The sequence below is a fragment of the Lepidochelys kempii genome, chromosome 7, assembly GCF_965140285.1.
Source record: "Lepidochelys kempii isolate rLepKem1 chromosome 7, rLepKem1.hap1, whole genome shotgun sequence".
NCBI classification, from domain to species: domain Eukaryota; kingdom Metazoa; phylum Chordata; order Testudines; family Cheloniidae; genus Lepidochelys; species Lepidochelys kempii.
This window is the reverse complement of record NC_136386.1, coordinates 114,060,284-114,085,733: the sequence shown is the minus strand read 5'-3', so window position 1 is coordinate 114,085,733 and position 25,450 is coordinate 114,060,284. Positions and strand designations below refer to the sequence as shown.

At 39.7% G+C, this 25,450-nt stretch overlaps 1 protein-coding gene across 1 annotated transcript; it reads right to left on the bottom strand.

Annotated features, from left to right (window-relative positions):
- On the bottom strand, positions 1-25,253 carry DCLRE1A (DNA cross-link repair 1A). Its single transcript, XM_073354313.2, is given in 12 exon segments — positions 1-303; positions 1,280-1,450; positions 2,174-2,315; positions 9,885-10,039; positions 12,796-12,941; positions 13,870-14,013; positions 16,113-16,231; positions 17,949-18,082; positions 19,954-21,570; positions 22,937-22,963; positions 22,966-24,132; positions 24,803-25,253. Coding segments are annotated over 11 exon segments (3,120 nt in total). The 5' UTR covers positions 23,411-24,132; positions 24,803-25,253; the 3' UTR covers positions 1-283.
- Positions 25,254-25,450: the final 197 nt, after the last annotated feature.

The following is a 25,450-nucleotide window of genomic DNA, read 5'->3' as shown; positions in this document are numbered from 1 at the left end:
CGTTCTGTGGGGCAGAGGACAGACCCGCCTATATGTGCAGACTTAGGACCTGATCTTGCAAATATGCACATGGCTTCATTTTAAACACCTGAGAAGTTTCATGGACTTCAGTGGGACCAAATGCATGCTTAAAAATGTACATAAATGTTTGCATGACCCAGGGTACGGAACAAATCTTGCATGCCCAGGGCACATGTGTAACACACAGTGTCTTTAATGGGCATTCTGAATTAAGGCGGCTTGTTAGGCTGGCCTTGCAACATGTACTCACATTCACTTCCTCTTAATTGTGAAGGTCTTTATCTGAAGAAAAAACAACAGGCTTAATTTAGATTCTTTATTTAAAACAGATTTATAAAAATGTTCATATACTGAATGTTAAAATACACAAGGGTGGGAATATCCTTATAAACATTCATTATTCTACAAAGTGCCTAATTGCTAGCAGCCCAAATTGGTCCTCTGTTATGGTGTAAAGTTTGCAGATATGTGAAAACATTAGCGTTATAACCCTTAGCTCTGCCTCACAATGCAACAACCTGCTCTCTGAATTTACATTGTGCCACATAAACGGATGTCATCCCCTCATTCATTACAGTCATTTCTCAGAAATGCTTGATCTGGTACTGAAATGACTGAAATCTCCACCTCCTTTTAAATGATTTAATACCATGTTAATTCAAATGTCCTCTCGTACCTTTAGTAATATGGGATGGTCTGTTCCCCATTTTAAAGGCCAATGTCATACATCTGGACATTAGACTGATATCAGAAAGAATGTATAATTCTGACACACTGGTAATAATCATGGTTCCATTTCTTTCGTTGAGCTCTGCAACATCCTAAAGCCATATCATGCAAGCAAAAGATGGCAAAGAGGAGTGAAACTTAGGCTGGTATCCAGCACTTCAGCATGTGCCTAACTTTAAGCATCTGAGCAGTCCCAGTGAAGTCAGTGGGACTATTCAGGTGCTTAAACTTATGAAAGTGCTTAAGTGTTTTACTGGATAGTTTTGTGGAAAGCAAATACACTGAATAATTTTCCAAAATAACCTGAAAGACACATTTGCCATTTTTTTGAAAGTATAAGCTAGGAGAAAATAGGCTAATGGTTAAACAGGAAAGTTAGGCCCACTTGTGGGAGAATCTGACCGTACTCTCTCTTGCAGGACAATGGCAGCTTGTTTCTTCTCAAACGAGGCTTCATAGAAAAAGGAAGGCTAGATAAAATTCCTGGGTAGTTCAATCCCTCCCCCGGCACACATGCTTTGGAACGTACATTCTTCCCTCAGCTCAGTAGGCTCCATCTTCCAGTCTCTAAAATGCTTTTCCATCATGTTTCTGGCTCTCCAGTCACCAACATTTACAGTGGGAATGATTTTCTGTGGCTTCAGCCACTGGACAAATCGTTTCATTTCTAGGTAACTGCTGTGTTCACTGTAAGGAATCCCTGTAGCAAAACAATGCAAAGATACCTCAGGCAGTCTGCTTAGCTGTAAGTCTTACTAAAAATATTTTTGCAAGAAACAAAGAAATACTTAAAAAGAATATTTTAATTAAATGGAGATTTAAACTTTACTCCAAGGATCAAGTAAAAATCCAGACTTCATTATTGGAAGGATTAACTAGGATCAATCTACAGTGTCAATCATTAGTGCAAATTCAGTGACCCCAGCTACTTTGTTGAGTGACGAGAGGAGAGATTTTCTAGGAGATTTAACTCCATCCATAAATTGTTTGCCAGAGACTGCACCAATAAGAACAGAAGAAACAGGCTGGTACCTATGGAAGCTCTGCAGCAGGCACAGGGTCTTTCACATGAAACCACATATGGAAGGAAATCCTGGCTCTGTTGAAATCCCTGGCAAAACTCCTATTGAGTTCAATGGGAATAGCATTTTACCCATGGAGTCTGTGTTTGTCTTAAAGCATCAGATCAAACTGTTTTTTGAAAGAGGGGCACTAAAGGAAACAGTATTTAAAATCTGCATTTACAGTGTTCCAGACTGGTCAATTCTTAGACTTATCCTGGAGACATTTATCTGCTCAGCTTCTTAACAGAAGTGATACCAATAAGTAGATAATATGATGAACAGTAAGAGGTGCTAGAATAAAATGTATACAAACAATCCACACAGAATTAAATGTACTGAGCCATTTATAATGCTTGTACCATATATGGTGATCTTTCCCCTGGTCTGAGGTTTGATATCTGCCAGAGCGTGACACGAATCGGAGTATGTCCATCCAGTGGGCCTGAAAGCCAGAACTTGGTCAAACTTCTCTGAGAACTTGCTTAAGTGGTTTTGCAAGCCCTGTTAATAAAAGACAGCACATTCATAAAGGCTGTTAAACACCACAATAATCACAATGATCCAATAGTCTAAAAGGTTTCGGGTTTGGAGAGGGAGACATTGGAGATTAAACTATATTTCTGTACAACACTTTAATAGGCACTTTCCCTTTTTTTGTTTTAAATGCCAGCTGGCTAGAAAACAGTTATGATCAATACTTTACACTTAAATAGCACTTTTCAGCTAAGGACCTCAAAATGCTCTACAAATACAAACAAATATTATTAGCTCCATATTACAGATGGGAACGCTGATGCTCAGAGAGAGAAAGTGACCCACAAAAAACAACACAGCAAATCACTTCCTGTGATATGTATAGAGCCTCCCTTCTCAGACCACTAGACCATGCTTCCAAAAACCAAACTGAACATGACCTGAGGGAATAGTTTCTCTTCTTTTAACTCAATTGATTCCAAAGATCTGACCTGAAACTCGCATAATTTGCCTGAGGCAGCCTTCAATTTTGTTTATGGGTTAGCAAAGGAATAAGGGTAAAAGAGGGAGAGGAAGAAGTGTAAGGAATCTTCAATCCTACATTAGCATAAAGAGAAGTCAGAAATAGGAAATCAGTTTCACTTGTGTACTGTAGATATCCACCGTGTCCATCTGAAAGCCCTACAAGATTTTCGATTTCAGAACAGTTAACAACAAGCCAGGAGCAGGAAGAAGAAGGTGCCACAAGTACTCCTTTTCTTTTTACAAGATAAATAATGACTGCTTGAAAGAAAAGAGAATAACTGTGATTTAGCACCAACTGAACCAGCAGACGCTGCAGAGTTTGGGGAAAGGGAAGTGAAATGCTGCCACCAGCAGCACCATGGTTCCAGTATACACTCGACAGCAATATTCACAACTACCAAGACAGGCACATTTGAAAATAAAGGACCATAAATAAATAAGTACATTCTTTATTCAGTAATGGGAGCTACGGCCATTCTTCAAAGACTCCATTTACCTAGTACAGTGGAAAAGGTTAGGTTTCATTAAGATGGCAATCATAAGCCTAAAAGGACTATATCTGCCCATCATGATTCGTTTTTAAGGAGATTGACATTTCGTACTGCACTCTTCATAAGATAAGACACATGCATTATACTTGCCCCTCCTGTCTTAATAAAAACCAAGGACAGTACATGCCGTTCTAGTAGGACAATTATGAGATGAACTAAAATTCAGTAGAACAATTATGAGATTAGCCTGCTCTCAGATTTTGTTACGAGTTTATTAATCAGGTACATACTGTTAATTTTTAAGGGTGGGATTTTCAGTCTGACAAAGTCAAATGTGCTTCTAAATCACGTAGGTTATGTCCACACTGCAATAAGATACCCACGGCTTGCCTGTGCTAGCTGACGTGGGCTCCTGGGGCTTAGACAAAGGGGCTGTTTAATGGTGTTGTAGATGTTTGAGCTCAGGCTGCAGCCCAAGCTCTGGGATCTTCCTACCTCGCTGGGTCCTAGAGCCTGGGCTCCAGCCCAAATGTTTACCCTGCAATTAAACAGCCCCTTAGCCCAAGTCCATGAGCCTAAATCAGCTGGTACAGGGCAGCTGTGGGTTTTTAACTGCCGCGTAGGCAAATCCTTAGACTCTTCTGAAAATCCCACCCTAATGCTTGTATATTATAGTCGCACCCCATTGTGGTAAGTCATGAATAGAACATATAAAATATATAGAATATAAAGACACAGTCCTTGCCCTGGAAAGCTTGTACTCCTTGAAATTCTTCCACTATGAATTTAAATGGAAAAAGTCTCATGATTTCACTGATACAAACAGATGTTTGTGTGATTCAAGGGGAATTCTTTTAATGTTAATATTTTTAGGGGGAAAAAGGCTTCCTTCGTACAAGAACATGGCGAACTTCAGAGCTTCTTCATAAAGAGTTAAACAAGGAACATATTCATACTGCTTTTTTAAAATTCCTCAGACCCTCAGTCAATACGGCCCCAAAACCTTCATCCTTTTAAAATAGAAAATATAATTCATTACTCAATCAACCTCCTTCGATCACCATGACAGCCTGTTATCTACTATTTTGCTGAAGTCAGCAGCAGCATGAGCAAATGGATCCCATATGGTATGAGAAGGCTCAAACATGATTAAATGGTTAATTTACAATCAGCCCCAACAACACTTCCGTGCAGCTTGCTTATTCAAGAGCAGATATTCATAAGTATTTAAATGACCCCAGCATTTTTTTGTAGTAAAACTAAGCATTCCATTGAAGTAACCAGTCTCTTTGAATTACCGTTTGCCCTTTCTTTTCACACAGCAAATCCATTTGCATTACTGGAGCAATTAATCTATTTTATTCTTCCTATGCTTTCAAAAACAAAGCTTTGCATAGTAAAGGATTTGGAAAAAGGACATCCGTAATGTGAACCTGTAGCCCTACATCTTGCTTCCACTTGATAGAATGTCTGTAAAATAGTTGTATTTTAATATCTTACTTTGATTCCTTTACTGGTCTCAAGAAAATGTTGCAAAATTACTAGTTAATATTGACCACACTCATCCAGTACCAGGCTGAAAGCAGTCGTAACTGTAACAACTGCAGGTAGAGAATATTGATTTGAATTCCACTCTTTGACTTGGATAACAAGCAGGGATGCTATTTATAGGGCAAAAAGGGTGTGCTTGCTTCCAGGTTTAGATTTGTTTCTTTGGTACAGTCTTTGATGCAATGTGACTTGCCCTTCCTGGTCTAGCTTGGGGGTTTTTGTGAGAACTGTTATTCAACGTATGTAAAGCTTTTGTAGACATAAAGTTCTATATACACTCTACTGGGGCAGTTACAGCCCCCACCTTCAATGCTGTAATAGTCATTAGTGCAGATTGACTGTACAAAGAAGAATGGACCCAGGTAGGGAGAAGGATACACACCCTCTGCACAGCACAGAACTTAGCTAACAAGCATGGAGCCCAAGGGAGGGAGTATGGCAGGGATATGCTTGGGATTCACTGGAGCCACAGAAGTCTACTTTGATCCTTAGTCCTGCCACTTGACCTATTATTATTAGGTCATAATCATAACTAGTACAGAATCTTAGAGTAGTGATATTTGTCTGCTTCAGGTCTAGGCTGAAGATGCTGATATTAAAAAAATCTTTAAACTCTGGTCACTATTTAGGAGAAAAGGAGAGCGATTTCTTTGGTTTTTATAATTAGCCAAGTGTCTTTAGATGAGTGAGGTTCTCTGCTGAATCAACGTAGCACCTATAAACCATACATGGAGAGCTAAACTACATATTGGCAAATAATTAAGTAGCTTCTTCCAAAATGAAAAAAAAAGAACCTTTTTTGATTTTGCTCTTGGAAATCAACATGGGATGAAGGCGCAGAGGCCAAATAAATTGAAATCTGGAATTAAGCAGATGTACAAAAGTTAAAAAAAAAAAATCACAACACATGCTTCTGCTACTTTAGTTTTGGAATCAGGGAGAGTGAATAAAAAGGTAAGATATACAAGAGAAAACAAAAACACTAGGAAGCAATTTGAGGTTAGAAAAAGGGGCTGTGAGGAATAAAGTGAAGAGAGCATGAGTCTGTATGACTGACAAAGTGCAGCTACAAAATATCAGAATATTTATCAAAAAGAAATAATCAGTTATCCCTACAATTATATTTAAAAGAAAGTATGTTTCCTAGTATATCTGTAGAAGTCTACTAGAAGACTGGCATTCTGGAAGGAAGTGAATGTGCCTATGATTGCTTCAGAAGACCTGTGAGTGAAGAAGGAAGTCACGGAATGCAAGACTCTTTCATAACACTGAACTCATTTTTGTTAACCCACTCCAGGTACCATCTCATGGATAACTTTGTTCCAGGCAAGTTTTAAAATATTCACTGTTTGAGAAAAGGCAAAATCTGACTTGATTGAGTGGAAATAAAAGCCAAAGACATCCAGCTTTGATCCAGGGAACCTCAGAAGTATTCTTCAGAAATGCACAATTTTACCATCAGCTATCACCTTAACCTAACCTTCAATCATGAAAAGCCTGTTTAATTTTTAGAGCTTCTTTTTCAGTTCTTTACCTGGAAGCAGGTTATTGGGGAGGCATTAGCCGTCTAAGTGAGAAGAACTGCAGCACAATCCTTAAAATTGACAAGACTAACCTCTTTGCAGCCAGAACAGTTTTTTTGTTATGTGTCTGTACAGTGCCTAGCACAATGGGGCCCTGGCACATAACTGGGGCTTCTAGGCACTGCTGCAATACATAATAAATAATAATAATGTTATGCATCTCTTAAAAGCCACCTGATGTTTGAGATCACAGATGGATTCAAAACATAAATTAAATGCTGAACCTGAGCTCCTGACTGAGACAAATTTCCCTAGTGACTTCAAAGACTTTGCAGGTTTCTGAGCTAGCACAAAGCTTTAGTTATCAGAAACCAATGGGGCTGAGGAACAATATCAGGACTGGTCCCTAAATAGGGCTAGGGATTGAACAAAATGCATATCAAAACAAGATATGGGGCAGACCCAGAAATCTTGATATAGGATGGACTAGTGGATAGGGCACTGGACTGGATTGGGACTCCAGAGACCAGTGTTCAATTCACATCTCAGTCAGAGAATTCCTGTGTGATCTTAGGCAAATTAACTGTTTCTCAGTTCCCCATACGTAAAACTGGGATAATATTTCTATAACTCACATTATGGGTTCAAAGATAAAATTGATTAAAATGACAGTATGGTTTACATGTGTTTCTATCTGTTGTACATGACTGTAAAATGACAGTAATGAGGGCATACAAGTAGCCAGATTTCCCAGGTAACGAGTCTGCAATTCATGACAAAGGTTGCTCAGCTGAGCATGAAATAATAAAAGAGGGAAGAACCACCTGGGTAAAGAAATGTATACTGTATAAAAATGACTCATATTATTTATTATTCCTTAATCCAAAAAACAGACTGCCAGATACTAGCTGATTTATTGTTATAATATTGTTCTTTTGATTTTCACACATTTACTAAACAGACACCAGGTTAATGCTGCATGGGCTCATCCATAAGCATTGAACACCTGTTCAAATGAGTTTGTGATCTCCATACATCTTAATGACATCACTGGCACCCGGACACAGACTCCAGCTATTGGCTTCACTGAAAACTTATCACACTGGCAGATCTAGATGGTTCTTTTTTGGGGGGCAAAGTAATCCTCATAATGGTAACTGGAGGCCACACTGAGGTGACAGAAATGGTAAAATTACATGTCTGTAACTTACATACTAAAGGGACAGAAGGATGGGATTTTAGCAGGAAGAGCATCTAGAAAGGATGGTGAAAAAGATTCTCCCTCAACACATTTTTTCTTACACTTTCTGGTTGGTTGTCTTTCCTGTACAGCCCGGGCCTTTCCCCTCTGCCCCACAGTGTAATTTACAGCAGGGGTTCTCAACCTTTTGCTTTCTGAAGCACCCCCAAAAGGCAATAAAAACTTCATGACCCACCTGTGCCACAACAACTGTTTTTCTGCTCCAGGGCCACCAGTGGGGGGTAGTAAACAGGGTAATTGCCCAGCACCCCACACCACAGGGGGCCCCATGAAGCTAAGTTGCTCGGACTTCAGCTTCAGCCCTGAGTGGAGGGGCTCAGACTTCGGCTTTCTGCATGGGCCCCAGCGACCCCAACGCTGGCCCTGCTCTCTAGTTTATTTTGGCGGACCCCCAGCAACCTGCTCACATCCCCCCAAAGGACCACAGACCCCCAGTTGAGATCCTCTGACTTATCGCACTACATATGTTTCTATCTATCTACTTAAGTCAATTTATATGGCCCCCATCCCTGGAGCTTGAACACCTCAGTCTTAATGTAGTTATTCTTACAACACCCCTCTGAGGTCTGACAACAGTATCATCATGTTACAGATAGAGAATGAGGCAGAGAGAGACTAAGTCATAGAATATCAGGGTTGGAAGGGACCTCAGGAGGTCATCTAGTCCAACCCCCTGCTCAAAGCAGGACCAATCCCCAATTTTTGCCCCAGATCCCTAATGGCCCCCTCAAGGATTGAACTCACAACCCTGGGTTTAGCAGGCCAATGCTCAAACCACTAAGCTATCCCTCCCACCCACACTGGTAGTCTGTGGCAGAGCAAGGAACCGAACCCAGATTAGCATCCTCATCACTTCCTCTTTGTTTTAGGTCACCTTTAAACATGGTCCAATTGTTCTGTTTTTATTTCTTTTTTAGTATTGTCCTGTTTAAAGGCTAGACATATTTGCCTACACACTATGCATCTTTCATGACATGGAAATTTCCTGAGATTCAGTCAACATAACTTAATACCTGTACACTAACATTAAGGTGTAATGTAGAATTTACCAACTTCTCATACAATTAAAGGGTGCAATGTATCTCAATTAGCATACAACAAATAGAGAGCTCCTCCCTGTTGTGTTGATTGCCTGTTGTTGCTCTGCACTTTCTAATCTATTTCAAAAATGCACTGTTTTCCCATTCCCCCTCAACCTACATACTCTGGTAAAATCAACAAAAACCTATAAACTCACCTTTAATCTGCTTTTTATGGGAGTCAATATTCTAGCTTTTAAATAAGAAGGGGGAATGAAGCTTTTAAAAACTAAAATAAAACTAAAATAAAAACATGTTTATCCCTTCCATCATCTATGAATACTTATGATATGATCTCAGGCTTCATTTCAGAACAAACACATGGCACTTGATTCCCTTGTATAAAACTTGTACACAAAAGTCAACTTCACAAAAAATAAAACACACTTCTGTCTAAAATCCTTTTACTTACTATTGTTACAAGTAACACCTGATATTCTTATAACTGAAAGACGGGAATCTATTTCTTCTTCAGTTTGATCATGATGTTCTTTTAACTACATTCTGTGTCAGTTTCACTGTTTCTCATATAGTCCATTTCCTTCTGTAGTTTGTGCAGGTCTTCCACACAGCAACAGAGGAAAGAAAAACTGTCTAAAATGAGGAAAGGTGAATGTAAAGCCATAAAAACTAGCAGTGGACTCAGGGGCATGTGTCATAGCTGAAATGACCTTTTTTTTAAACACAAGATTAAAACTTTTGATGATGTCAAGTTGACAATATCCCTTCTATTAACTGCCTAAAAAGAGAGGAAGTTTGAGGAAGAGAACCCCTTCAGTCCTTTTTTACAACACACAAATTAATGGAAAGAGAGAAGCCAGGACTAAGTGTCCCAGTATATTAATTGTTAATAGGAGAGATCCTGCAATCATTAAATAAAACCTACTTCAAAAAAAGGCCACAAATGGCAAGCCTTTGAACAAGTCTCATCTAATCTTGTTCCATGAACACTACATTAGAGTGAAATTACACTTTCTGTGCATTATGTTTGGAGCCTGTTATTAATGTTTAATTGCATCTCATTTTCAATGTGTTGCTATATGTCAAAACATTGCTAAATAAATATGATCTGACAGGTGGCAAAAAGCACCAAAGGTACCCTATTGCTGTTATATCATCCAGGCTAAGGTTAGCCAACAGGTGCAGATGATATTTTCTACACTTACCCTAAAATTAATTTGCATCATGGGAAGAAGGTGAAGCAAAGTATTGTTCCAGTCCATGGTGATGAGGGAATTAACAGCTGCTGATTCCAAGCACTGCAGCATTTTGTATTTATCTTGGGACATGCTCACTTTAGAGCCCAGAACTTGAGCAATTGCTGTAGGGTGAAAGGGAAAAGATCAGACATAATGAAGACAAAGTTTGCAAATAATAAAGATTTCCATTGTTGTTTCCGAGATGTTCCTGATCATCTCACTGATTCACTGGTTATCATTACAAAAATCCATGCTTGCCAACAAAGCTATTTCATATTCTAAAATATATAGAGGAGAACTGTGATAACTGTTGGCAAACACTGATTGCTGTACAGTAGCTTCAGAATTATTTGCAGAGAGAGGAGAAGTAAAAGTCTATTAATAGGTTACAAATCATACCTCCTCAATAATATATTGATGTTCAAGGGAGCAAACTGACATTTCTTTCTAAGACACTAGAACCTGGTACAGTTCTGAAGAAGGGACAAACAACCCATGTTAATGATGGCCTGAATTTCAGTGAGAGAAATTCTAGTACCAATGACTTTGAAAATCTTTTAAAAAGTATGAATGTTGCATGGCTTCTGCTCTCGAAAGTACAGTCTGGTAATCACTGTGCTGATTTAAGCCTGGGACACAACAGGCTGAATTAAAGACAGAAAACAGCAGAAAGAAGCAGTGAGCTGCTGGGAATGTTTTTAATAAATAGTTCATTTGTATGACTTGCTTCCATTTTACAGGGAAATACATAATATCGCCCTTGGAAATAAGTGTTAATAGAATTGAAATTTAAAAATAATTACATTTCTTTCACTGTGTTACTAATAGCACTTGAGATTATTAAAATTGAAAACAAATTTTATAATCTCACCAGTGATGCTGGTTTGTTTTTGTTTTTTAAAGTAAACTATTGGCACTTCACTTGCTATGGTTAAATTAGATTGCTTAATTTCACTTTCTGTGTGTAGTCACTTTGTGCATTCTATGCAATGGCACAATATGGTTTGGTTAACTTTGCAAACACGGCAGGTGAATGTTTCAATCATAAACTAGTTTTTAATTGAATTTTTAAAACTTCCTGACATTTAAAAAAATTAATATTAGATTTTAAAATTTACTTTCTCTTAGGGCTGTCAAGCAATTAAAAAAATTAATCGTGATTAATCGCACTGTTAAACAATAATAGAATACCATTTATTTAAATATTTTTGGATGTTTTCTACATTTTCAAATATACTGATTTCAATTATATCACAGAATACAAAGTGTACAGTGCTAATTTTACATTTTTGATTACAAGTATTTGCACTGTAAAATAACAAAAGAAATAGGATTTTTCAATTCACCTAATACAAGCACTGTAATGCAATCTCTTTATCATGAAAGTTGAACTTACAAATGTAGAATTATGTACAAAAAAATAACTGCATTCAAAAATAAAAGAATGTAAAACTTTACAGCCTACAAGTCTATTCAGTCCTACTTCTTGTTCAGCCAGTCACTCAGACAAACAAGTTAGTTTACATTTGCAGGAGATAATGCTGCCCGTTTCTTGTTTACAGTGTCACCTGAAAGTGACAACAGGCGTTTGCATGGCACTGTTGTAGCTGGCACTGCAAGATATTTACGTGCCAGATGCGATAAAGATTCATATGTCCCTTCATCTTCAACCGCCATTCCAGAGGATATGCGTCCATGCTGATGATGGGTTCTGCTCAATAACTATCCAAAGCAGTGCAGACTGACGCATGTTCACTTTCATCATCTGAGTCAGATGCCAGCAGAAAGCTGATTTTCTTTTTTGATGGTTTGGGTTCTGTAGTTTCTGCATCCGAGTGTTGCACTTTTAAGACATCTGAAAGCATGCACCACACCTTGTCCCTCTCAGATTTTGGAAGGCACTTCAGATTCTTAAACATTGGGGCGAGTGCTGTAGCTATCTTTAGAAATCTCACATTGGTACCTTTGTTTTGTCAGATCTGCAGGTAAGTGTCCTTAAAATGAACATGTGCTGGGTCATCATCTGAGACTGCTATAATATGAAATACATGGCAGAATGCAGGTAAAACAGAGCAGGAGACATACTATTACCCCCGCAAGGAGTTCAGTCAAAATTTAATTAACGCATTACTTTTTAACGAGTGCAATCAGCATGGAAACACGTCCTCTGGAATGGTAGCCGAAGCACGAAAAGACATATGAATGTTTAGCGTATCTGGCACGTAAATACCTTGCAATGCCAGCTACAAAAGTGCCATGCGAACACCTGTTCTCACTTTCTGATGATATTGTAAATGAGAAGCTGGCCGCATTATCTCCCATAAATGTAAACACACTTGTGTGCCTTAGCAACTGGCTGACAAGTAGTAGGACTGAGTGGATTTGTAGGCTCTAAAATTTTACATTGTTTGGTTTTTGAGTGCAGTTATGTAAAACAAATGTAGATTTTTTTTTTAAGTTGCACTTACACAATAAAGAGATTGCATTATGGTACTTATATGAGGTGAACTGAAAAATACTATTTCTTTTGTTTATCATTTTCTACAGTGCAAATATTTGTAATAAAAATAATATAACGTGAGCTCTGTACACTTTGAATTCTGTGTTGTAATTTAAGTCAATATATTTGAAAATGTAGAAAAACATTCAAAAATAGTTAAAAAATTCCAGTTGGTATTCTATTGTTTGACAGTGCAATTAATTGCGATTAATTTTTTTGAGTTAATCGCGTGAGTTAACAGCCATACTTTCTTTTGCTATACACAAAATCTAACTGTTCAGCCTAAGCTACCTTCACACATACTTTAAGGAAAAGCTCACTTTACGTTGATTCAGATATGCATATATTCATTTTGATTTGATATGTCCATTTACACACCTAGAAAGACCTTTTCTTTTCCAATGGAATAGGTTCCACAAACGACCAATGTACGTGGGTTTAGAGTTACTGTCTCAAAGGCAGTGTTGATAGCAAACTGGATAACCTCTTGTTGAGAAGGAAAAGTATATTCAGGACTGCAGTATCTAATAAATGGAAATTGGATATGAATATGTAACAGAACAGAATACAGGAGGCATCCTACTTTATAAATAGGCTTTGTCAGAAACTGCACACAACAATGACAGAAGGAAGAGAAAGCCAAGTTATTCGTCAATATCAATTCAACTTATTATTTACTTATTAAAAATCATGGCGACATATGGTAATTTTTTTAAGATTAAACTTTAATCTTTTTCAATAAATACATTTTAAGTTATACAATGTACACTCTTGTCTATATGCATATTTAAGAACACTGCCAATATTCACTCATCTGACACTATGACTAGTGAAATCTTTCCCTCTTTTGAGTACTATTTTTATAAATAGTCACATACTAATTACATCCATAGGTCTATTATTTTTTGGCATGCACATAATTGTCATACAAGGCATTATTCATTCACAGTAATAGAATATGGGTCAGAAAACAAAAGCACTGCAACTGGGTATTAGTCATCATGTATTGAAAAACAGTTTCACATGGATGAATCAAAAAAAGGTCTAATGAAAAATTGGACAACTGACCCCAACACTGAGCAGCCTTTCACTGTTTGAATGTTTGTTTCTTGCATTAAGGGCCTGACCCATAGAAAGCCAGTTTCAATTTCATAAACCTCTACTTTTACAGGGACAAATGGCACTCACAATTGAATACCACTTATGATTAATTTGGCCATCTCAAATGAATACTGCAAAAACCTTTATGCCACACACAATTATTATATCCCTATTTGTATAAAGTCAACAGACATTATGCAAATGGCCTTTTAACAAATACCTTATTTCTTTACATACTCACTTAGCTCTGATGAGTGGTATCAAAACACTCATATTAATTTTTTTAGCTATAAAGTACTATTATTGGACACAGTTGTTGTTGGGACAGGAAAGAAGGATATACTAGCTTACGTAGTATCCAAGTACAGGGTGTGAATCTTTCGACTGATCAGAAGAGGACAACGCTCCATAGAAGGATCTGCCCTGAAGTCCCCAGTGTGTAGCATGACAGTTCCATTGGGAAGGCAAAAAAGGATCATTGTGGCACCTGGACAACTAGGAAAAGGAAAAAAAAAAGAAAAGAAAAAAAAAACAACCCACAACATATTCTTATTTCCAAAGTGACATCCATTACCACACAAACTATACTGCTTTCAAGCAGCAGGGGGGATAAAGCACGGTAAATTACAGATATTCAGCCCCACGCATCGGCAGATCAAGACGGAGAAATTCCTGCTTTTTAATGCTACCTATGCCACCTACTTGTCTCGCGACCACAAACAAGCAACCACCTCTCAAACTGTGTCTCAGTTTCCTCATCTGAAAAATGAGGATGATGACTGCCCACAGTGCTGTTGGAAGATTAATATCTACACAGGATTTTGAAGTTGTGAAGTGCTATTTAAGTGCAAAGTTTCTTTCATCTTCCAATTCCAGTGAAGCTAAAAAAATAAACTCCTGTTTAAGTCCTATTAATAGACTACAATTTTTAGGTTAGATGGACTGTGGGAGAACAACAACTACACCTAAACGACTAATAAAGCATTGGCTGCCTTTTGTGTTGATCATTCTTCCAGCACATGTGGCACAAAAGATACTCCAAGCTCATCTTTTTACGTTTATCAGTCTCTCTGGTCCAATATGAATTTTAAATAAAGGGGAAATGGCAGGCTGGGGAAAGAAGAGGCATTGTTATGATTTAGGAAAAGCAGAAACTGAATAATTGTAGGTGCCATCTTCAGTGCTGTGGGAGTTGGTGCAATATTTGCTTTTTAAGTTCTCTTTGCAGATTTTAAACATTATTCTGCATCCAGAATTTATTGTTGGGTAGGTACCATTTCCTGTTTGCTGTGATTGCAGTGAGTCCATTGCAACTAGTGCAGCTCCTCACCAAAGTTAGTCTGTTTTGTCGGGCAGACACTCAGCCTGGGCAGCCAAAATAAGAGTACTTTGGACATGAGTCATATACAGAAAGTTTAAAAAAAAAAAGGAAGCACTGGCCATAGATCGTAGCTTAGAAGACAGAGATGGTAAGTGCTCCAAAAACTTGAACTTTATACCTATAGTTTATATTCCTTTTAAAATGCAGGGGAAAGGAAAAACTGAAAAATGTCCAAATTACATAAGCTACAAGGCTTCTTTCATTCCCAGCAAGCATTTTCAAAGGACTTTCTCGGAATCTTATCTCTCAAACTATAAACAACTCCTAAGATAAGTATTATTCAAACCAGCTGCAACAGAATTCTGCATTTAAATTTATATACTAAAAAGAGAGGACTTTTATGCAATACACCAATAAGGTGCCAAAAGGCAAAATGATCAGTACTCAGGACTGAAAGCCAGGAGCTACTGAATTCTAATCCGGACATTACCATAGACTGTCTACATGGCCTTGGGCAGTTAAGGTCTGGCCCTGCACCACTGAATTTAATAAAAGCTTTGCCAAAGATTTCAATGGGAGCAATATCAGGTCTTTTTAGAGCCAAATTTTCAAACTGTCAAATGATTTCTGTGTCCAGCTTGAGACCTCGTGGGCCTGATTTTCACTATCTGAAGTGCCCATTGTCATCAGCAAACTGTAAAGTTCTTAATATCTCTGAGAATAAGGCCCAGCACGCCTCACATTGGGCACTAAAAACCGAAACACTCAGAATCTGGACGACTTTGGAAACCCTAGTCCTAAATCTTGCTGTGCTTCTATTTTCTTACCTACTTCAGAGAGGTGTTCTAAGTATCAGTCAGGATTAATGTCTGTAAAGAAATGTGAAAATTAAAGCACACTAACACTAGCATCTAGATATCTTGGTGATGAGCTTATTACAAATGCACAAAATATTTTTAGGGTAAAATTTTCAAAGGAGCCTAATTCCCATTCTTAAAAGTAACTTTGGCACTTAGAAGACTAAGTCTTATTGGCATTCAATAAGATTTACCCTCCTATGTCCCTAACTCACTTTTGAAAACAACATTTATGCTCCTAAATCACTTAAGCACTTTTAAAATCACTTAAGTGCTTTAAAAAAATGTATCCTTAGTCTTCCAGATCCACTGAAGCCAAAAAATCATGACAGTATAAACCACTTCTAAACAATAACTTATCTTTGACATTCACTATTTGTAAATGATGTATATAATTCAGCTGCAAAGATACATACTGATTGGCATCAAGCAAGATCACTTTGATTCCATTCACTATACACTCTGTTTCCATTGGCAATGTATGGACATACTGTTCTTGCACTCGAAGTTTACTCTTCACCAAGTTGCCAGTTATCTGAAAAAGAAAAAGAGTTTAGTACTAAGGGCTGGTCTACACTACATAGTTAGGTTGACATACGGCAGCTTATGTTGACCTAATTATGTTAGTATCTACACTACAGCCTTCCTCCCGCCGATGTAAGTACCCTATTACATTGACATCATAACTCCACCTCCACAAGAGGCATAAGGCTTATGTCGGTGTAGTCAGGGCGACACAGTATCTGGGTAGACACTGCGACCCTTACATTGGTGTCTTGTCAATTTCAGGGTAGGAGAATGGACCCTGCTCCAAGCTAGGAGCCAGGGCAAGAAGCCCTGGCAGCTTCCAACCCTCCTCCCAGCTGGGAGCCAAGACGTGAAATTGACAAAGCTGCTCAGCTCCCAGTGGGGAGCAGGCCGAAAAGCTGGGGCAGATGGATCCTGCTCTCCAGGGGCAAGAAGCCACGGGCAGCTTCCCATGACCCCTGGCAGGGAGGAGAGAAGCCCCAGGAGGCTTCCCCCACTTCCAGTGGGGAACAGGAAATGGAAGTGGGGGGCAGTCCACCGGGAGCCCAGGAGCCTGTGGAGCAGCCGGGCTCCCTGTAGGGAGCTGCCAACAGAGGTGAGAGACCGGGCTCTCAGCTCCCCACACTGCCCTTCTTAGATTGGTAGAAGAACTCCTGGTGAGGACACGCACCACAAACCCAAGGACGGTAGTATGGACATGCACCAGAGCAGTAATTACTGTGGTGGCTGTAAGTCAACCTTATATACACAGACATATTCTAGTGTAGACATACTCTGAGGCAACAAACAAAAAGACCACGTCAACCCCATGTGCTTTACCTGATAGTTAACGTAGAAAGACAAAGAAAAACATCTAAACATTTCAGAGAAAAACAATTAATGGGAACAAAGTTCACTATTTTAATGCTCAGGGTTTTTTTTAAAAAAGTCATTTTTCTAATAGTGCCAGCAGGTAAAAACCCAAGCATAAATACCACACAGTATGGCTAAAGTTATGGCAAGGACCTTTACAAACAGAGGTAGCATCTCTGGTGTTTAAAGCCTGAGACTAGGAGCCAGAAAGTTCTAAGTTCTATTCCTGACTCTACAATAGACTTTCTGCGTGCCTGCAGGAAAAGTCATCTTTATGCCTCCACATGCCAATCTCTATACTTGTTTATATCACAGGGATGGTGCGTAAGATTCTTTAAAGATATAAGCATTGTGGAATTTCTAATTATTATTTAATTTTATTAGATTATATTGTAAATATTTAGAAGAATCTCAAAGCCACAGAGCACAATATGTGCATTATAAAAGAGTATGGCTACAACACTGGCCTGTGCTCCAGCGTCTTAGAACATCTGCTATATCTGGGTTACAGAAACTCCTGGGTAGGGGGAGAGCCTCTAGTCCCCTCACGTACTTCCTTGCAGCTGGCTCAAGAAAGAGGATCTAATAAGGACTTCCTTACATCTGTCTGATCCATCACTACTAAAACAGCTCTTTGGGGCTGTTAGCAACCGGTACTAGTTACAGCAGCCTCTGGGATACTAGCCTGATACAGAATCACCTCATGAGGGAGTGAAGGGTTCCTTTACCCAAATTCGCCATGCCAAATGCTCCTCAGCCACAGCAGAGGTTCTGGTTCTATATCCATAGAATCTGAACACTGTATTCTTTTGGTTTTCATTCATAGTTGCATACTGATTTGGTAATTATCAAGTAACCCTAGGAAATCTTACCTTATTACAATAGATTGGAAATGTAAATTTTTTTGTTAGGCCAGTATAATGATCAGAATGGAAATGAGTGAGGAAATAGGCTACGCAGCCTTCGATTTCTCCATACTGAAATGCATCAACTGTAAAACCAGTTCCTACAACATAAATACAACAGAAGCAAGTCAAATAATATGAATGGAGTAGCTACAGCCAGTTACTGGTCAGATTTTCTTTTCTTTTAAGCAGAAAATGCATTAAAATAGTATACTCATTTTTTGCTGAATGTGAGAACAAATGCAGCTTGCAGACATTATCCAAACAGGAAGGAGAGAGATAGCTTCACTGATTAAAGTCATAACTGAGCAAACTAAACAATCTTCAAATACAAACATCGACATATTCCTCCCAAATAAATACCTGTCGTTCATCTGCCATCCTATTCAATTATACCTGATAAACTGAGTAAACAGACATTTGTATTCAAAATGGCATTTCTGAAATGCTTACACAGTGCAAGCTGCCCAAAGCACTGATTATGTATTTCACTTCCATTTTGCACCATGCCAGTTCCATACATATAACACTCTTGCTAAATGTTACTACAATTAGCAGGCAATTGACCTGGGTTCTTAAAAAATCTCCATCTGCTGATGGTTATATATCACAGATTTGGTATTATATATTGAAATGAGTTATTATTTCTCATGATAAAAACAGATGTAAGGAGTCTTCTCTATTCTCTGCAAATGAGAAATCAATAATGTAAAAAAACTATCAAATTTATTGGTAGACATTTTCTTTAAATTTAGTTATATATTCCAAAAATTGCCAAACATTTCATACAATTGCTCCCATGCCATTCAACCCATTAAGGTGTAACCATTTGAAAAGTACATTTCCAAGTTATTTGAAAACATTATAGAAAATAAATTCAGAAATATTTCAAATAAAATGGATGTGGTTCAAAACAAAAGCTAGATAGGCAGCCAAAGAAACTGACAATTATACTGTAGATATGGGGCCCGATCCTCCAGACTGATACATGCAGAGGATCCTCAGGACTAAACTGATATCATGGGGCTCCATTCAAGCTTAAGGGTCTACCTGCATGCATCAGGTTGCGGGATCAAGGTCACGGACAGTAGGCTACATGCTTATTTTACATTTACTACCCCAACTCCCATCTTCCTTGTATCTTTATCCAGGATTCCAGAATCAAAAAGCACAACTAAGATGATCCTCTGTTGGTGATCTGAAATCTGTGAAGTTTAACCTTTTCAAACTATTGATCAGTCTTCCTTATACTTTGGATAATTATTTGAAAAGATTTTGGTAAATTCTGAGCTGTTCCTTTAGCTTTAGAAAGTATTTTTTAAGAACGCTACTAATTGACACTGGAGAATACCATTCTAGTGTAATACTATACCTTAAACACAAAATGAAGCTCAATTAGTATACGTGGTCTATGGTAAAGTAATTACAAGAGTGACAAACATTTTGTTCTATAAATGGCTATTAGCCAACCTTTCTTATGGCTTCAAAATAAGTTATATAAAAGTTACAAGTGATGAATTAGACAAGGCAAACATTAGTTGAGAGATTTGAAAAGATACCTACAGGATTTAGGAGCATGTCTCACTTTCATGGGACCTGTGCTCCTAAATCCCCTAGATGCTTTTAAAAATCTCCCCCTTAGGCTACGTGCCCTGTAAAACATAATTTAAGTCAAAACGTTTATTCTTCTAGCACTATCTTTAAAAGATTATATTTTTACAAAATTATTTCCTTCTTTCATTGCTGCTCAGTCATAGAATGAGCCGCTGTAATCTTGTAAATGTCTATGGCCCTGAATCCTACTAACTTCAAAGGGGGTCCACCCAAGTGGAAATCATTAAAGGATTGAGGCCTAAAAGGTTTTTGCAATGGAACAGAATAAAAAAGCCTCCTATTAAAATGGGAAAGAGCTATATCCACTAGACAGTTCTAAAATCAACTATTACAATTAAAAGTCACAATTACATCTCACCTGGTATCTTCTTATAAAAGGGACACTTTCTGTTTTTTGTTCCTTCTTCTGTAGAAGATGATTCTCTAAATTTTTTTCTCCAACTTCGCTTCCCACCAGATGTTGTATCTACACAGACTCCATTTTTATTTGAACTTTCTGTGACTGCATCTATGTCCCCCACAGACCCTTCAGCTTTCCTCTTTTGTTGTCTGGGCCTCTTTCCAATGGGAGTTACAGGACTTGAGGCCTGTGTTCCCTCACCAAAATGTTTCTTTCCTTTGTTCTCTTCTTTTGCTTTGGGTTTTAACCCAAAGAAAATACCAATGTCCATTTGTTTCAGTTCTTTGGCTGAAATAGATTTGGCTTTCATATTTGCAACAGAAACAGATGGCAGCATTTGAGAGATTGTACTGGGAAGGGGTACAGCCGCTGTATTAGGAAGCCTTCCTTCTTCCTCTATTACTGGCTGTGAACTCTTCTGGTATAATGTAGTTCCACTTGTGTTAGTAGTCATTTTATTTCTATTGATTAGGAAATTACTAGGTTCCTTCGAAACTTCACTTTGCCTTGACAGAAGAGATCTACCACCTTCTTCTTTGACTTTCAAGGGCAATGATGGATCACTCACAGCCAAGTTTGCATAATCCAAATGGCAAGCATTAAAATCTTTTACCTCCAAATTACCTGTATTAGAAACAGAGGCACTGAATATTGGCCAATCAAATTCCTTCTTAGTTATATCATAATTAAGGGAAAGAGAGGATTGTGCAGGTAGTTCCCCTTGTGGGTGTTTTAACTGATTAGCAGCACTTCCTGAATTAGAGAACATGCTGTTCATGTGCTCCTGAGAAACAGGTTTAACAAAACCATCTGAACTACTCAGTCCATTCAATACTTCACAAGGTTCATTTTGTATTATGAAACCACCTATTTTAAGGCAGCCATACCTGTGTACTTGCTGAAGTGGAGAACAATCCAATTTAGTACACAACATACAGCTAGATTCCTCCTTTTTGGTGCTCTCATCTTCAGAGTTCTGGGTGTGAAATAATCTCTTTTGTGATTTTTTTACTTTCTCCTCCTCCTCCTCCTCTGTTTCCTCTTCATTTTCCTCATCAGTATTAAGTGGGGAGTAGGAAATTTCACAGTCACTGAAGTCAGCTTCTGGAAGTAGCAGCTTTAACTGGTTTGAGTCATTCTGACTATCCAGATCTCCACTAGCTTCGCTTCCTTGAGAAAATGGAAACTCCAAAGACTCAAGCTGGCCATTATCATCTGCAGACTGTGTAAGTGGAAGAGTCTGTTGGAGCTTTAGAATGTTTGTGGAAGACACAGTAGTTACATTGGTTACATTTGGAGATTTTGCTTGTGTTGAACTCTGTATCAACAATGTATGATCCTCATTTGGGGCATTTCTTACATTCCTGGTCAATTTCTCACACTGCAAGGTTCCATCCACAAGGCCTGGGAAACAGCTTGAGTTAGCAGCATCAGAGCACGTGAACTTTCTCTCTGGGCTATATGTTGAAGAGCTGACAAGATAATCCCCTGCTCTGCTTGTAGCAAGTATGAAATGGGTATAGCGCTTGTAGTGCGATGGAATAGTGGAAGTGCACATTAGACCATCAGGACACTCTAAAGAAACAAACAGAATATCTTGTCAAAAGGCATTTTCAGCACAAACACATACAGTGATTTTATATTAATGTTATGGCATAGCTGTTAAGAGCTTTCCCTTAAAAACAGAGTTGTCTGAGGCCAGGGCCAGGCCTGAGCTATTCTGAATCACATTAACCTGACATTCCACCTCCCAGTTGTCAGTTGGGATACAATGAATTTTTAAAAATGCCACTGGAACTATTCACAGGAATTAGTGTTTTTATGTTCAACCTTATGAAATAGTCAGTAGTTGTCTCTCTTTTTTTGTTTTTTTAACATTGTCACAAAATGTTGAGGTCTATGTCTTACTAACCTAATGCCATTGAGAATTTTAGGATCAGTGGATAAATCAGTGCCAAACAGCAAGATTCTACAGCTGTTACGTTAAAGCTGGAAATAAGGTGGGAGATAGTTTTTTTATAGTTTTAATTGTAGGCAAATGTAAGGGCTAAGGGCTCCATTTTCATAATACAACAGTGACTTCAAACATCCCTTCAATAAAAGACAAAGATATAAGAAAAGGGGCAGCCTTTACTTTAAGTTAAAGTTTCCTGGCTGTGTACTTCCTGTTTTTCAAACAGAAAAAGATATATTAAAATCACAGATTAGGTTCCTGGAAGATTTACAAGGTCTCCATAGACCCATGAAAGCACTGGGTATCATCACATAAAACTGTATGTTAGAGGGTCCCACCCCTCCCAGACAAAATAAGTCTGTGATCTCTTGTGTTCTCACAGCATACCCAGTCAAAAAAGGGTTGCTAAAGTACACAGGCCCTGGGACTGAGGTCTGAAGTATATCATCTCCAGACTTTGGTAGACCGAGCATTCAAATCTTGATCTCAGCTTCCAAGTTTTGTAAGTATCCTGGAAAATCTGAAAACAGCGTGGGCCAATGTTCCTCCCCACCCCAAGAAGAGGGGCTGTGTGGCAGAAGGAAGCAAAAAATTCATTATGGATTCAGACCTAAGTGTCAGTGGTTTAGATCTCAAACCTGTGAGACGCTGAACAAGCAATACCCTCAAGACCTTCAACTCCTATTTCAACCCAATGAGAGTTGAGTGCAACACCTCTAAGAGGGAGTCAGCACCTTTAAAGATTGGACCTTCAATCTTTATCAATGCTTCAGAAAAAGAAATCAGACAGCCCCAGATCTGATATGAAAATAATGCTGATAAACAATAACATTGTAATAGTCATTCCAACCATACTATAAATTCTCTCAGATTTCAAACTGATGTGAGGTTCTATACTACTAAATATGACCTAAATTTCAAGCAACTTTCTTTGAATAACCTTTAAAATCTATTTGAATGGGCTATTTCTCCTCACCAGAGCCTTACCTTTTTCAGTGGATCCTTGAGTGTCCATTCAGTAACATGCCACCGTGGTGTCTGGGCTAACAGTAAAGAAAAAGGCATCTGGCAGCTTGGGCAGTATCCATCATAAACTGGCCTTGCATTTGGTGTGGTTTGTTTTTTGTTACAAGTCCTGCTTCGCTTTGTTGGCGTAGTTACACTTTCCTGGGACTGCACAATATGGTCATCTTTAGATAGATTTAAGTTCTGGTCAGGTTTTATAAGTGGTTGAATACTTTTCTGTCTTGGTCCCTGTTCGCTTTTCTTAGACTTGTCCTTGTTTTCAAATACCTTTTTATTATTCCTACCTCCACTTCCTTTTGATTTGCACTTCCCATCATTTGCTTTCTGCATAGATGTAGAGATGTTCACTGAATTATTATTTTGATATAATGACTTTGGTTTCCGAACGGATTTGTACTCCCAAATATCTTCTTCCAACCCGTCATTTTCAGACATGGCAAAATAGCAACAAATCAAATATTTTCCTCAGCTTTAAGCAATAGTATTTCAATGTTCCTAAGTCTGGGGATTGTTCTTTTAATGCTTTTCCTTTTTAATTTCCCTCGACCTGAAGCTGAAAGGCACTTGAACTCCATTTGAAATGTTACATTGGACCGCAAACTGGATAGCCATCACAGATGGGTCTGAAAGGCCATGAGCTCTAGTTTTAAAAGAACTCAGGGGAGGGTTGTGTATTTTAATGCTATTGTTAAATGAAATCAAAGTGGATCATAGGTGTACTTATTTGTGGAGGAAGCCATTTGCTGCAGTTACTCTTCTTCCACTGGAGCACTGTAGATAACCACAGCCTCTGGAAAGCAAGGTTAGAGATTGCAAATCCAAATCTGACAGAGACTCCTTCCAGGGCCTTGAGGGCCTGAAAGGTGGGAGCCTGAAAACAAATGAGATTTTAATATGTATGCGGGTGCTCACAGAACAAAAAGCAGCATGAGGTGACAGATTGAGCAGCTTTATCGAGCAGATGCAACTCCTGCTGCAGTCAGTGGCAAATCTTCCATTGACTTTAAGGGGACTTGGATTAGGCCCCGCCTTTGGTCCACTCACACGTCACACTTGCAGTCTTCTGCCTCAAAGGCACCCCCGGGCTCAGACTGCCAGCACCTCAGTGGAAGGGTTAAAAACTGACCCAGTGGGAGGAGACCCCTGATCTGGAACACCTAGGATGATCAGATAGCAAGTGTGAAAAATCAGGACACTACTTTTCCTGAGGGGGAATGGGGTGTATCGTTGTATATATAAGGTAAATCCCCTAATCAATGATGGATTAACGCCCAGGCTCATGAGACATGGGCCCAGGGGCCTCAGTCAATTTGAGGGCCTGCACAGGAGCATCAGAACCTGGGTAGAAAGGGGAGGCCATCACACTGGAACTGTGGCCCTGCTCCTCCTCTTCCCTCCAAGACCCCACCCCCTGGCCAGGCCAGAAACTGGAACCAGGCAGTGGTAAGAGCCACCCAGGGAGCCTGGCCTGCTGTGGGGAGCCCTGGACCCTCCATCTGTCCTGAGCAGGGGCCAGAGTGCCCCAGAGCAGCCCCTGGCCTGTGTACCCACCCCCCGGGCATGCTATTGCCAATGGGACCCAGGGGCAAGGGCTCTGGTCCTGCCTCCTACTCCCTCCCCAGAGCCTGTAGACATGCTCTGCGAGGAAAGGTGGTCCTGCCTGGCCTAGGAGGAGGAGCTGGGGAGCCTTAGGAAGGTCACAGGCAGGGAGAGCTTCTGCAACTACTGGCCTGGCCTCAGCGGCCTCTGCACACCTGAGCTTGCTCAGTGCCTGTGCCCACTCCCGCTGGCAGGCTGCCCCCACCAGCTGCCGTCTGGGCTTTGTACCTGAGGCAGCAACCACGTGTGGCACCGCTCCTCCTGTCGCCTCTGGCCCGAGGCTTGCAACGGGGGGGGGGGGACTGCCCCCCCCCCACTATGCCCATGCCACCACGGCACCGTGCATGCCTGAGGCTACTACGTCCATGTTAAAGAGTGGGCGGGCACGGCCCCCTTGGGCCTCCCCCCAGCTCTGGGGCCCCTGGGCCCCCAGGGTGTGCGGGACCCAACTGTTCTTGGAGCCCAAGGGCCCCAATAAATCTTCATCCACCTCCGCCCCTGATGGCGGGATGCCTGGTGCCCCGGGGCACAGCCCCTCCGCTCACTGCTTAACCCACTTCTACGGGAGCAGCCGCCCCACTGCCACAGGGGCCGGAGCCGGGGCCGCAGGGGTCTTGTCCCGGGAGGGGCCAATCCCCGTCCCGCTCCCACCCGGACCAGCCCCCTCCTCTACCACACCCGCCGCAACAGACCTTCCACTCCCTCCCGGCAGCATCGCCCTATCCGCTGCCGCATATTCCATTCCACTGTGTAGCTCCACTTTCCGCCTCTCCCAAAGGGAAGGGGGACTCAATAATAATAGTCGAGGTTGTTTTAATCCTTTGAGTTTTTCAGGTCGCTCCCATCATTTTTTTTTTTTTCAATAACCGGCTGACC